A 13,904-nucleotide genomic window follows, 5' to 3' on the forward strand; every position below is an offset into this window, starting at 1 on the left:
CCATTCATTGTTTAGTAGCATGTTATTTAGCCTCCATGTTTTTGTGTGTTTTCCAGTTTTTTTCTTGTAGTTGATTTCTAGTTTCATATCATTGTGATCAGAGAAGACGGTTGATATGATTTCAATCTTAAATCTATGGAGTCTTGTTCTGCATACTAAATATGGTCTATCCTTGAAAATGTTCCACATGCAATTGAAGAGAAATTATATTTTGCTGCTTTGGGGTAAAATGCTCTGAAAATATCTATTAACTCCATCTGTTCTAGTGTGTCTTTAAGGCCCATTGTTTCCTTGTTGATTCTTTGCCTGGAAGATCTGTCCATTGGTGTCAATAGAGTGTTAAAGTCTACTATGAGTGTATTACTATTGATCTCTCCTTTTACGTCAGTCAATAATTGCTTTATGTATGTAGGTGCTCCTATGTTGGGTGCATATATGTTTACTAGGGTTATGTCCTTTTGATTTATCAATCCCTATATTATTATGTAATGTCTTTTTTTTTATCTCTTATTATTGCCTTTGTTTTAAAGTTTATTTTAGCTGATGTAAGTATTGCTACCCTGGCTTTTGTTTTTTCATTTCCATTTGCATGAAATATATTTTTCCATCCCTTTACTTTGAGTCTGTGAGTCTCGTTCGATCTGAAGTCAGACTCCTGTAGACAGAATCTGCATGGGTCTTGTTTTCTTATCCATTTGGTTACCCTATGTCTTTTGATTGGAGCATTTAATCCATTTACATTTAAAGTGATTACTGGTAGGTATATTGTTACTGTCATTTTATTATTCATATTTGTTATTTGTATTTCTTTTTTATCCCTTCTCTTTTTACAGAAGACCCTTTAACATTTCTTGTAATGCTGGCTTGTTGGCGATGAATTCCTTAAGCTTTTTCCTGTCTGGGAAGTTCTTTATTTCAACTTCCATTTTAATCGAACGCCTTGCTGGGTAGAGTATTCATGGTTGTAGGTTCTTGTTTTTCATATGTTTAAATATTTCTTGCCATCCCTTCTGGCCTGCAAAATTTCCCTTGAAAAGTCAGTAGACATTCTTATGGGGGTACCCTTGTAAGTAATCAGCTTCTTTTCTCTTGCTGCTTTTAATATTCTCTCTTTGTCTTTGACCTTTGGCATTTTAATTATGATGTGTTTTGGTATAGATCTGTTTGAATTCTTCTTGTTTGGAACTCTTTGTGCTTCTTGAATTTGTATGTCTAATTCCTTTGCCAGTTTAGGGAAGTTTTCTGTCATTATTTCTTCAAACAGAATCTCAATCTCTTGCTCTCTATCTTCCTCTTTAGGTAGTCATATGACTCAGATATTTTTATGCTTCATGTTGTTCCAGAGGTCTCTTAAAGTATCTTCATTTTTTTTTTCAAATTCTTTTTTCTTTTTGTTGTTTTGATTGGGTGTATTCAGCTACCTTGTCTTCTAATTCGCTGATTTGATCTGCTTCATCCAATCTACTGTTGAATCCTTCTAGTATATTCTTCATTTCAGTTATTGTATTATTCATTTATGTCTGGTTATTTTTTATGGTTTCTATGTCCTTTTTTATGCTCTCATCATGCTCATCCATTCTCTGCATAAGTTCGTTGAGCATCCTTATAACCATTATTTTGAACTCTGACTCTGGTAGGTTGCTTAACTCCATTTCATTTATCTTATCTTCTAGAGTTTTCTCTTGTTTCATTTGTGGCATGTTTCTTTGTTTTCTCATTTTATTAGCCTCACTGTGTTCATTTCTATGTGTCAGGAATATTTGTTTCATCTCTCAGCTTTGGTCAGTTGGCCTAATGTGGAAGGTGTCCTGTGTGGTCCAGTGGTGCACTCTCCCTGATCCCTGTGCCGGGAGCTCTGGAGGTGACTTTGTGTGGGTTGTGTGTGATCTTCTGTTGTCGCCAAGCCTTTACTGTTGTTAGTAGATCAGAGGGTGGGATTAACGTTCAAGCTGACTAATTGTGGGAATTTGCTGCACCCACAGGGTAAGAGATGCTGTGTGGGGGCTAACCCCACTAAGTGGGATTTGCCCCAGCAGGTTTGTGTACTTGTTGCAACCATCCTTCTTGTGTATTACTACTGGAACTAGCCAGGAGTTTCTCTGTTGTGGTCTGATGCTAGCCTCTAGATGCGTTGGTTTTGTGGCCCCTTGGGAGGGGTTCCCCATATACCAAGGTCAGCCAGTGCTTTTGATTGCTCAGGGCTACCCTGTGAGAACTACACAGCAATCCGCTGATGGTTGTTGCCTATGCTGGATCTATAGGTAATTGGAAGAGACACCACTGTAGGCGGCTCTCGGTTATCCCCTGTCCTTGACCTATGGCAGTTTAGCAAAGGGACCAGTGCTCCTCCAGGCCTGATACTGCCTATCAGTTGCATGTAAGTCTATGAAACTGGATGAGCCTTTGGATGATATGCCTTTTGAGTGGCACAGGGATACTGGGAGTCTCCTGGGTCTAGTGAGTAAATTTCCCCCTGCCACTGCAGTGTCAGTTTACATGCCCACGCTGTCTCTGTGGCTTGTTGTACAAGTTTCTACTCATTACAAGGTCAACTGCTGCCCACCTGGGCCTAAATGCACTACCCCAGAGCAGGAGCAGCTGCCTTTCAATGTGCAGCGGGCACTTTGTGTACTGGATGGGGCAGGAGTTCAGAAAGTTAAGGGCCGTCAGGGCAATACAGACCCCTGGATTCCCCTTAAGAGATATTGCAGCTCATACAGGCAGCAGTGGTTTGTCCACACTGTTTTCTTCGAAATGCGCTCACTACACTAGCCAAGGTCCATTGCCTGTGTTAACTGCTCAACCTCAGAACCAAGCAGGGCACAAAAGGCTGCTTGTCAATGGGCTGTAATCACTTTGTGGCTTGGGAGAAGTGGGATCTCAAGGCGACAAGGTCCGTTTGGCCAATACAGCCTCAGTTTTGCTGCAACTTTGGGTATTCTTGCTGTAGACCCAGATCACAGTGAGACTAGATGACATCAGGTGCATTCCCACAGACCCCTGTGCTCCCTTGGCACAATATTGCAACTCTTGCAGGTAGTAAAGGTCTGCCTGCCATTGATTTTCATGCAATGACCACCCTGTGCCAGCCAAAGTTTATTGACTGTGTGGGTTAGGTAATTAAGGGACGGGAAGGGCAGGGCTGTGTCAGTTCATTGTCAATGGGCCACCTGGGGCAATTTGTGGGTAGGGTGGGGTGTGGTCTCAGAGAGACAATGGCAATTAGATCAATACAGCCTCAGTATGCCTGCAAATTTGGTAACTGTTGTGAGTTCCTGCAGGCCACTCAAATCACAGCAAGACCAGCTGCTGGCTGGGACTGGCCCACAGGTCCTTGATATCTCCACAAGTTCATGTTGGCAGCAGCGATCTGCCTAACCCTACCTTTGAAATGCAGCTGATATCACCGGTCGCCTGCTGAGAATGGAAATGTAGTTTACAAGATTGGCCGCTTTTGCTGGGATTGGAAAGGCCGCTCACAACGATGGCCACCCCGCTGTGAATACTTGGCCCTGAATCACTGGGAGCTGAGCTTAGCAGCTATCCAACAACATCTACCCTGGGCAGTCTGCAGGTTGGGTGGTGCGGGGTCTCAGAGAGACAATGACAGTCAGATCAATACAACCTCAATCTTGCTGCAAATTTGGTAACTTATGATTTCCTGTAGGTGCCCAGATCACAGTAAGACCAGCTGCTGTCTTGGACTGGCCTATAGGTCCCCGATATCTCCACAAGTTTATGTTGGCAGCAGCGATCTGCCTGACCCTATCTCTGAAATGGGGCTCACAGTGCTGGCCACATTTGCAGGGATTAGAAACACCACTCACAATGATGGTCGCCCTGCTGTGAACATTTGGCTCTGAATCACTTGGATCAGGGCTTGGCAACCATCTAGGAACAACTTCTCCAGGCAGTCTGCAGGTTAGGCGGGACAGGCTGATCCCTTCAAACCAGTGCTTCGTAATGGCTCTGTGGGAGGGGTCTGCACAATCAAGCTGGCATGGTCTGTAGGTTACCCTGTAGAGGGGCTGAACTAAGGCACAATGGTGGATGCCTTTCCAGCCCTTGTTCTGACTCCAGGCAATGGCGACATTTTCAGAATGAATTCCGCCTGAGCCTCTGACCCACCACCGGTGTCCTGGGTGACTGTCCACAGGTCAGAAAACCTTTGTGCAAGACCTTCAAAGGGGCATCTAGGGGTTCAGTCACCTTCTGTTTCACTCAGGTGGCCGAATCCCCTCTAGTTTCTACAGCCAGAGTTATTGGAATCTTCTCTTCACTGGGCTGGGATCCTGTGCCAGAGAGCTTCAGATGAGGCCAAGACCTCCCTCTCCTTCAGGAGAGCCTCTTCAGCCTTGGTCTCCCTCCCAGTGATCCTCCACCACCCGCAGGTGCGGGTCCAGCCCAATTCGTGACTTTGCCCCTCCTACCAGCTTCGATGTGTCTCCTATATATTATCAGACGTAGGTGTTATGATCAGCTGGACTTTAGGTGAATCTCCACGTTGCTTATTTTATAATTTGGTTGTAATTTCCATGCAGTCATGGGAGGAGATGAACCCTGCTTTTACCTAGTCCACCATCTTCCCAACTTTTGGTTGCATTTTTATACACCAATAATTAACTATCTATCAGAAAAAGAAATTAGTCTAAAGCCATGCCACCCTGAATGTGCCGGATCCTATCTGATCTTGGAAGCTAAGCAGGGTTGGGCCTGGTTGGTACTTGGATAGGAGACCACCTACAAAGACCAGGTGCTTTAGGCATAAAAAATAAAAAATAAGAGATTGTAAACTGACAAGGTCCTTGCAATCTGTGAGGTCAACCAAGGGTTGCCTCGTCTAAAAAGAAAAATGAGAGAAATTAATAAAACAATCCCATTTACGATTGCGTCAAAAAGAACAAAATACCTAGAAATCAAATTAACCAAAGAGGTAAAAGGCCTATTCTCGGAAAATTATAAGTCATTGGAAAAAGAAATTGAAGGAGATACAAATAAATAGAAGTATATACTGTTCCATGAGTAGGAAGAATTAAAATAATTAAAATGGCCATATCACTCAGAGCAATCTATACAGATTCAATGCAATCCCTATCAAAATGCCAATGGCAATTTTCAGAGAAATAAAATAAATAATCTGAAAATTTATATGGAATCATAGAAGACTTTGAATAGTCAGCAATCTTGAGAAAGAAGAACAAAGTTGGAGCTATCATCCTACCTGATGTCAAACTACTCTACGAGGCTATAGAAAACAAAACAGCATGGAACTGGTATAAAAACATATACATAGTTCAATGGAACAGAATAGAGAGCCCAGAAATAAACTCATGCCTTTATGGTCTTTTAGTCTATGACAAAGTAGGCAAGAAAGACAATGGAGTGAAGGCAATCTCTTCAACAAATGGTGTTGGGAAAACTGGATGGATGCATTAAAAATAGAAATTGGACCACCTTCTTACACCATATATAAGGATAAACTCAAATGGATTAAAGACTTAAATGTAAGACCTGAAACCATAAATCTCCTAGAAGAAAACTTAGGCAGTAAACTCTGACTTGCTAATAGTAATTTTTTTTCTGCTATATCTTCTCGGGCAAAGGAAACGAAAGAAAAAAGAAATAAATGGGACTATATCAAACTAAAATGTTTTTGCACAGCAAAGGAAACCATCAACAAAATGAAAAGAAAATCTGATGAATAGAAGAATATATTCGCCCTTGATACATCTGATAAGGGGTTAATATCTAAAATTTATAATGAACTCGTACAACTGAACAACAAAAAAACAAACAATCCAATTAAAAAATGGGCAGAATACCTGAATAGGTATTTCTCCAAAGAGGAAATACAGATGGTCAATAGACATATGAAAAGATACCCAACCTTAGTAATCATCAGAGAAATGGAAATTAAAACCACAATGAGATATCATCTCACATCTGCCAGCATGACGAGGATGTGGAGAAAAAGAAATCCTCATACACTGTTTGTTGGTGGGATTGCAAAATGCTATTACCACTATGGAACACAGTCTGGAGGTTCCTTGAAAAATTAAAAATGTATATAGCTTTTGATTCAGTAGTTGCCTTTCTGGATATTTATCCAAAGAAAACCAAAACACTAGATTCCTTCAAAAATTAAATATGTATATAGCTTTTGACTCAGTAATTGCATTTCTGGATATTTATCCAAAGAAAGCCAAAACACTAATTAACTTATAAAGATCTATGCATCCCTATGTTCACAGCAGAACTATTTACAATTGCCAAGATATGGAAGCAACCTCAATGCCTGTGAACAGATGATTAAATAAAGATGTTTATGTATACAATGGAATATTGCTCAGCCATAAAAAAATAAAATTTGACCATTTGCAATGACATGGGTGGACCTTGAGGGTATTATGTTAAATGAAATGTCAGACAGAGAAAGATAAATATCATATGATTTCACTTATATGCAGAATCAAAAGAATAGAAAGAACAAACTAATCAAAAACCGACTTGCAAATACAAAGGACAATCTGGTGACAGCCAGAGGGGAGTGGGATTGGGGGACTGGGAGAAAGGGGCGAAGGGTTAAAGAAGTACAAATTAGTAGTTGATAGATGGTCACGGGGATGGGGAGCACGGCATAGAGAATGCAGTCAGTATTGTAATGGCTATATGTACAGCCTGATGGATGATAGAGTAATAGGGAGGATCACTTTATATACTATATAAATGTCTAACCAATGTACTGTATACCTGAAACTAATATAAAATAAAAATTAAAGAAAAAATAAATGTATTAGAACAGGTGAATTAATGTGAAAAGTAGATGAGGGCATGAGACTACAGGATTTCTCTAGCTAGGTGTAAAGGACTAACTTATTCTGAGAAAAAAAGAAGTAGATTCCAAAGCAAGCACAAAAATCTGGAAAATTTCAAGGAATGTCCAAATGCATTCAAATTTCCACTCTGGTGTGTGAACATAAATGTTAAATGAAAGTGACCCGACTTTTCATGTCTTGAGTGCCCTTGACTGTGCTCTATATGGACAACTTGCTCCTTCAGTGTCTCTCTTCTCTCGGCCACTGTTTTTCAGGTCGATGAGGTGATGACAGGCAACAATTGTTTTACAGACTACTTTATAGGATCAAAATATATTATAACATTAAAATCTTCTAGAACAAAGACATCTTCAGCCTAATGTTCCAAAGGCATGTCTCAGGGATAAAGCTGCCACAACCAATTAGAAGCTGTACTAATTTAGCCGGGGGAGAGGACACAGGTCTGTCTATCCCTGCTGTGATGCTAGTAAATGCTTTCCTTTTCTAGGATTCCAAAAGGCATATATTTGTGTAATATAGCCCCAGAAAGGGAGAAATAAAGCTGATTAAACCATGATCTACTTAGTTTAATCTTTGTGTAACTTCAGAACATTAAATACCAAAAGATATGAATTCTTTTCACAGTATGTCAAAAAACTTTGTACTTCTCAAGAAAATTCCTAGAATAGAGAAAATCTAAAGATGAATGCTTTAATCATTTTTTTCCATTGGGATAGAGCTTATAAGGGTAAAAAACTCATCCTTCCTTATTACTCCACGCAGAGACTTCCATTTTCTTTTTTATAAAGTGACCACTTCCAAAGATTGAACCTGAAGAACTTTGAAAGTTTAGATTTTTGGATCTGGCAATACCTCTACCTGCTAGAATGAGAGATATTTTTGATCAGTCTTTGTGGTAGCCAGCAGGGGTTGAGTGACTTACCTGAGCACTTGGAAGTATTGAGATCTATGTCAGTGATAGCAATGTACACAGGAAAAGCCACACATACGGATGCCAACACTTCCTGGTTCTCCAAAGCAGAGCTCAAAGTTTACTTCAATTAGGAAGAGTAGCCATGTTGACCTCTGTCCTTCTTCCCTAATTTCTGCATCTTAGCTCAGTGCTACAATGTGGGTAACTGTATGTTCTGCAACCTCTGACAATGCCTTTCTCTTCATGTTTTTCCTAATTTGCTAAACACATAGAGATTAGAGGAGACTTACCTTAGTTCCAAAATACTAACAGAGTTTCCTGAGGGAAATATTCGTCTTACAAAATTGAAGTCGCCAACATACACACTACCATCAGGGCCAGAAGCTAAGGCAACAGGAGCAAAGAGTTTGTTGTTGTAGGCTGGGCCATTGCAGTTGGTACAGGCTACACTCCGTTGGTGTCCATTACCCATTATAGTTGATATGACTGGGGGCTGCTGGGAAATAAACATATTTTCTCCGTTCCCTTTATGTATGATTCCTAGATCCAAAGACAAAAAAAAAAAAAAAAAAAAAAGAAAACAAAAATAATTACCACACAATATTCTCAGTGACATTTTAATTTCTCTCTCATTGTTCATACCAGGAAGGAGGTTTGTCCTGATGTAAAAGAACTTGAGAGTGAAACACACTGATCTTGGTTTTGTTTAACTGCATAGTCACAAAAATTAGTAGCATAATGCTTTGCCTAAGTCTGTCCTTCTGTGAAATGGGGTAATATAACTAGTCCCTTTAATGCTAATTCTAAGTGCCTCGATAAAGCATTTGATGACTTTTAATGATGTCTCTTTTATTTTGGGCTTTGAATCACCTGTGGCTTATTTTTCATCTCTGGCTGACTCTCTCTTGATGCCTGGTACATACTTGTCTGATTTCAAATTACCCTCACTATGCAACTGGTTCCTGAAAACGGAATATCAGTCAATTTTAATATTATCCTTAGCAAAACACAATCAGGAAGGTAATCTACTTCTATGAAAAGAAATCATACTGCTAGAATGTACTTCAAAAATATAAGAAAGGGACTTGAATTTTCCACTCTTTTGGACCATATCTCACTATGTTCCAAAAGAAACAGAGGTACTGACTTATGAAAATGCTGGAAAATACTGTGCAGTCATTCTCTTTGGGTAATCTTATACAATCTCTCAGCCTTAACTCCCATCTCTATATGCTAAAATTGTCTCCTGTCCACAGTTCTCACCCAACAAGCAATTTCCTGCTATATCTCTTTACTTGGATCTCCACAGGTACCTCAAACTCAACAAATTTAAAACTGAACTCATCATTTTTCTGCACTCTTTATCTAAGCCTGCTCTTCTTCCTGTGTTCCCAACTCATGAGTGGCATTACCACACGTGTTTTTATCTAAGTTGGAAATGTAGGCCCTTCTTTCTTTTATTCTGTAGATCTAATTACTAAACTTCCATTGAGTCTATCTTCTAAAATATATTGAACCAGTTTTGTCATCTCCATTATTACCACTACTTCTTTAGATCAGTTTGTCTTAACTTCTTGGTCTCCATGTATACCTTTCTCTAAACCACTATCCACACTCCTGCCATAGAAATCATTTCAATCTGTGGCTTAAATCCTTTCAATAGCTCCATATCCTTTATGTGATAAGGGGCATGCTCCTTATTATTAAGGCATACAAAGTCTTCCATGATTTGACTGTTGCTTACTTCTTCAGTCTCCTCTCTTATTGCCCTCTCGTTTGTATCCTGAGTTTTAGCTACAGTGAACTATTTATAATCACTCTCACATAATTACATTCCTCTCTGCTTTTGTACATGCTATTCTCTCTCTCTTAAATGCCCTCCTCATCTTGTCTGCTTGGGGAAATCTTACCTATCTTTTACAACTTAGCTCAGTTGTTCCCCAATGCTCTGTCCAGGCAGAATTAGTTACTCCTTCCCCTGTGTGCCCACAGTTTATTTTCCATAGCTCTATCATTACACTTACCATACTGTATGATGCAGTTTTCATTACTTCTCTATCTTCCCCATTAGAACATGAGTTTCTTGAAGGCAGACACTCTGTCTTATTCTTTTCTGCATTCTAGTGGCAATCCCTGTGCCCAAGTCATTATAAGTACTCAGTAAATGTTGAAAAGAGGCTTTGAGTCTCTTGTAGTTTCTGTGTCCAACTTCTAGTTATTTTGCAAACCTGCTGCACCTGGGCAGATAATCCAAGGAACAGGTACTGCTGTGCTAAATAAATAGCTCAGGTCTGCCCAGAATGAGCCAGGGCAGGTAAATCATCCATACTGTGAGAGGCAGGCCAATGTGCCAGACTGAAGTAACTGACAGTAAATGAACGAATAAAGTTATCTTGTACAGTCTGATTTTAATCCCATGACACCTGCTATCTTTCTCCTTGAACTGCCTTTTACTCTTCCTAAACATTTTGGTCTCATGGTCCTATAATGGAAACTATTGATTATTGTGATATAGGAAGAGTGTTGGCAAAAATAAAGAAGGTAAAACAGATACGGCACGATAACACCAAATATGTACTTAGCAGGGGCCTTCTAGAAAACAGAAATCCCATACATCATAGAGCCTTTGGATTTCAAATCTAAGTATTTTTACTTTCCCTCCTAAGGTGATTTCTGGTTATTTTTTCAACATATGATCTGTAGGAGCAGTTATGAGTTTATGTCCCAATAAATTGGCCTTTTATTGCAGAACTATGAGATATCTTGAAGATCACTACTTTCTTATAAATTTTATTAATAATTTACTAGGCAATACAAAAGTTTCTTAAGATTTAGAATAGTTAATTAAGTAAGATTAATAGGACTGAATCTCATTCCCCCAAAACACCTAATTACAGTGTGATCAATACTGTAATTTAAATGAATTGAGAGGAAGTGAATAAGAACTGGAATGACAGTTGTACAACATCATTGAAAAGAAATATCCTGATGATCACTAACTGAATATCCTACCAATGAGATTATGGTATGTTCTCTAATAAATAAGGAAACCAATTATTTAGCATGTCAGTATTTCAGTAATGCACTATAGGGTATATTATTCAAAAATATTTCCAATTATTGGCTTAGAAAAACCAAATTTACTATTAACATCTATTTTCACAGGTAGATATCCATTTTTTAATATCAATATAATGGTATAATTAACAATTACTTTCAAAACGACATGTTATTATCAGGCTCCTGGCAATTTAAAAACTAAAGATGGCTATTCTAAACCATTCTTCTAAGCCTGTGATTCTAAAATTCTCTTTTTTTATTAGAAAGCCCAGCACTCCAACAAAGGAGAAGAATGATTAAAGGAAATAAAACATAAGGTAATGTATTTTCTGATTACATCTCAACAATTGATGTCTTACTTTCATTCAAGGTACTAAAGTGCCCGTATACTGAAATTACCATTCCTATTTAAAGCTGAAGCAATCGAAACAAAAATGGGCAAACTCTTTTTCTATTGCCCTGGAAAAATAGATCATTTTGAAGGATGTTTTTGTTGTTTCAAGAATTCGTTTAATCTTCCTACATAGAACCAGGGCATACCACCTAGCAACAATGATTTAAAAATCAATTCTTCTGCAAAAGGTTGGCTTTGTAATATTGCTCTTGATCAATTACTGCTGCCTCCCTTCCAGTTTATTCTGCCACACATACTCATTTTGAAACAGAATCTAACGATCCTAGGACAACGCATATTATTTACATGAAAGCCAACTTCCTGCTAAGGATTGGGTGTCTTGTTAATAGCCTACTGCATATTTTCTCCTCTGTTTCCCCCAGTTTTTGCCCCCAAAGCCAAATCTGTGGTATAATAAGTTAAGAATACTTTTAAATGCACTGCTCATATCCTCCTACTACCTTGTTCAGAACTTCTTTTGAAGCTTATAAATAAGTTTGAAATAAAAATTCCCCTTGGAAGCCAGTGAGCAGTGTTTCATGTTGATTTCAAAGAAGAAACCATTTTTCTGACTTACGAATAAGGAACATAATACATATTTCCCTTAGGACTTGACTGAGAGGATATAAACACAAACTGGAAGACATTCCAGTGTGATCAATGAAAATTTACTTCCTCTCCCAGGAAAACCATTTGTGGACAAACTACTGGCCTATCTCGGAGACCAAGTTAAAGGAAATTCTTCATCCATGTCAGACAGATGACAGTATCCAGTTAGTACTCTGGATTGTTCTTTTTAATAATTTTTAACACTCAACTGGCAGGAAATACTAGAGAATATGCTTGCTATAAATATATACTATAATAAATAGTTTACTCTGTATTAGATGATTCATGTACGCATTTTTATTTCACATAATTAAAAAAGCTGATTTATCTTAAGAGGAATGAATATGCACTATGTAATCGGTAAGAAGATGTATTTTTAAGGCATAAAATTGAAAAACACAAGTTCTGGTGTTTCTTTATTTCAGTGAAAGTAGGAACCATCTATATATATCAGGCATAATATTTGGAAACAATTCTCAGCAACCAATGGTTAATTGTCAGGTAAATATAATTGCTGTAACTGAAATGACAAATGGTCTGAAAACACTGCCTACTAGAAACTACCCACTTCATAATGATTATGGAACCAAAGAATGACTGAAAAATTGAATGACAGCAGACATCCAATCTAATTACAGGTGTCTTTTTAACCAGAGAGAGAAAACTGGGTGTAGATTCTTGTTTCTAATCTGCTATCTGTCTCAGATAAAAAAGTAGGATGCCTAAAGAGTTAGGCTTTTACAAGGAAGAAGAGAAGTGGGGGAATTTGGAGAGATATCGCTCTTGCCTTAATCAGTCAGAAAAGACTGTCTGACCTGAGGGGGAAAGAGCATTGCTTTCTAAATTGGTCCCTTCCCAAAGCTGCTCCCTCACACTTATTCCTCCTTCTAAAACTGCTTTTGTTGATGGGATGTAGACTTTGAAAATGTCCCAAGAGAGGTGTTCATGTCCAAGGTCAGGCTGAAAGGCAGTGGCAGAGCTGGCTTCGGATCTGTTCCTGGAAAGTGTGATCAGTTCTTGGTTAGAAATACAATGTGCATACAAATGAGATGATAAAATGCACAAATATTCCTTTAAAAAAACTATCTAAAGTAAGGTTTCTTTCTCAAAATAAAATTCTCAGAAAGAGAAAGTAGAATTAGTGGGGCTGGGTTGAGCACAAATGATCTTTTTGGGGTTATTAGAATCTTCTAAAACTGTGTAGTGATGGTTGCGCAACTCTACAATTTACTAAAAATCAGTGAAGTGTACACTTAAAATGTGTGAAGTTTATGATGTATAAATTAAACTTCAATAAAGTTGCTAAAAAGATTCTCAGAATAATTTGGTAGTTGTTATCTAAAAACTAATTATTGGCAAATAAGGGCTGTAGAAAACATTTGCAGAAATGGGGCGGGGGGAAGCAAAGCCAATTTTCTAAATGGCTCCCCTCTGTTTTAAATTTTTAAGCCTGTGTGAAGCAAATGGTAAGAGGATACAGGACTGGTAGCACACGGCTGGGGGCTGACTCTACTGAGGTCATTTTCCACTTTGTGTTTAATGTCAATGACAGGCCTTTGAAAGAGACAATCCATACAAGCCAATAAAAGTGAGTAGAAAAGAAATGGCTGCTTAAAATGTCAAACTCTTTCAAATCAAAACAAAACCCCTAATAATTTAATAAGTGACATCTGCCCTTTCATTTTTATACTTTTAGAACTCTGATTCTCCTTCTGACAATGGAAAAAAGCTGACATTTTATATCTGTTCCTGAATCTTTGTTTTTAAAAAGTAAACATGCTGAAATGGAATTTAGAATCCTCCTTGAAAGTGGAGAAGGAAGTATAGCAGAGGCATATAGCAATAGACTCATTCATCTTCAGGATCTCACACTGGGACTATGGTAGGCAGTCTCATTTTATGATTGAAGCAAACCTAATTAGTTTTGCCAATCAAAATTTCTCAGCCTATGTGGTTGTTTGGCTCAGCTAATCTAACAATCCTGTGAATGAAGTAAGATCATAGATGTGATTATAAAAGGGATTTCTTAGCCTTGGTCAGTTCATAGCGTTACCAGGTAATGGACATTAGCTAGCTGTTCCACAAAGGTAAG

At 38.4% G+C, this 13,904-nt stretch overlaps 1 protein-coding gene and 1 pseudogene across 3 annotated transcripts in view; one reads left to right on the forward strand and one right to left on the reverse strand.

Moving 5' to 3' along the window:
- TENM1 (teneurin transmembrane protein 1) overlaps positions 1 to 13,904 on the reverse strand; it is a 756,077-nt gene that overhangs the window by 154,492 nt on the left and 587,681 nt on the right. For all 3 annotated transcript variants that reach the window (XM_006916168.3, XM_006916167.3, XM_006916166.3), the window contains exon 20: positions 8,040 to 8,289. In XM_006916168.3, the coding sequence (XP_006916230.1) occupies positions 8,040 to 8,289 (250 nt within the window). The remainder of the gene's footprint in view (positions 1 to 8,039; positions 8,290 to 13,904) is intronic.
- Positions 4,647 to 4,765, forward strand: LOC112483228 (annotated as a pseudogene).

Source organism: Pteropus alecto, unplaced genomic scaffold (genome assembly GCF_000325575.1).
Source record: "Pteropus alecto unplaced genomic scaffold, ASM32557v1 scaffold116, whole genome shotgun sequence".
Classification (NCBI taxonomy): domain Eukaryota; kingdom Metazoa; phylum Chordata; class Mammalia; order Chiroptera; family Pteropodidae; genus Pteropus; species Pteropus alecto.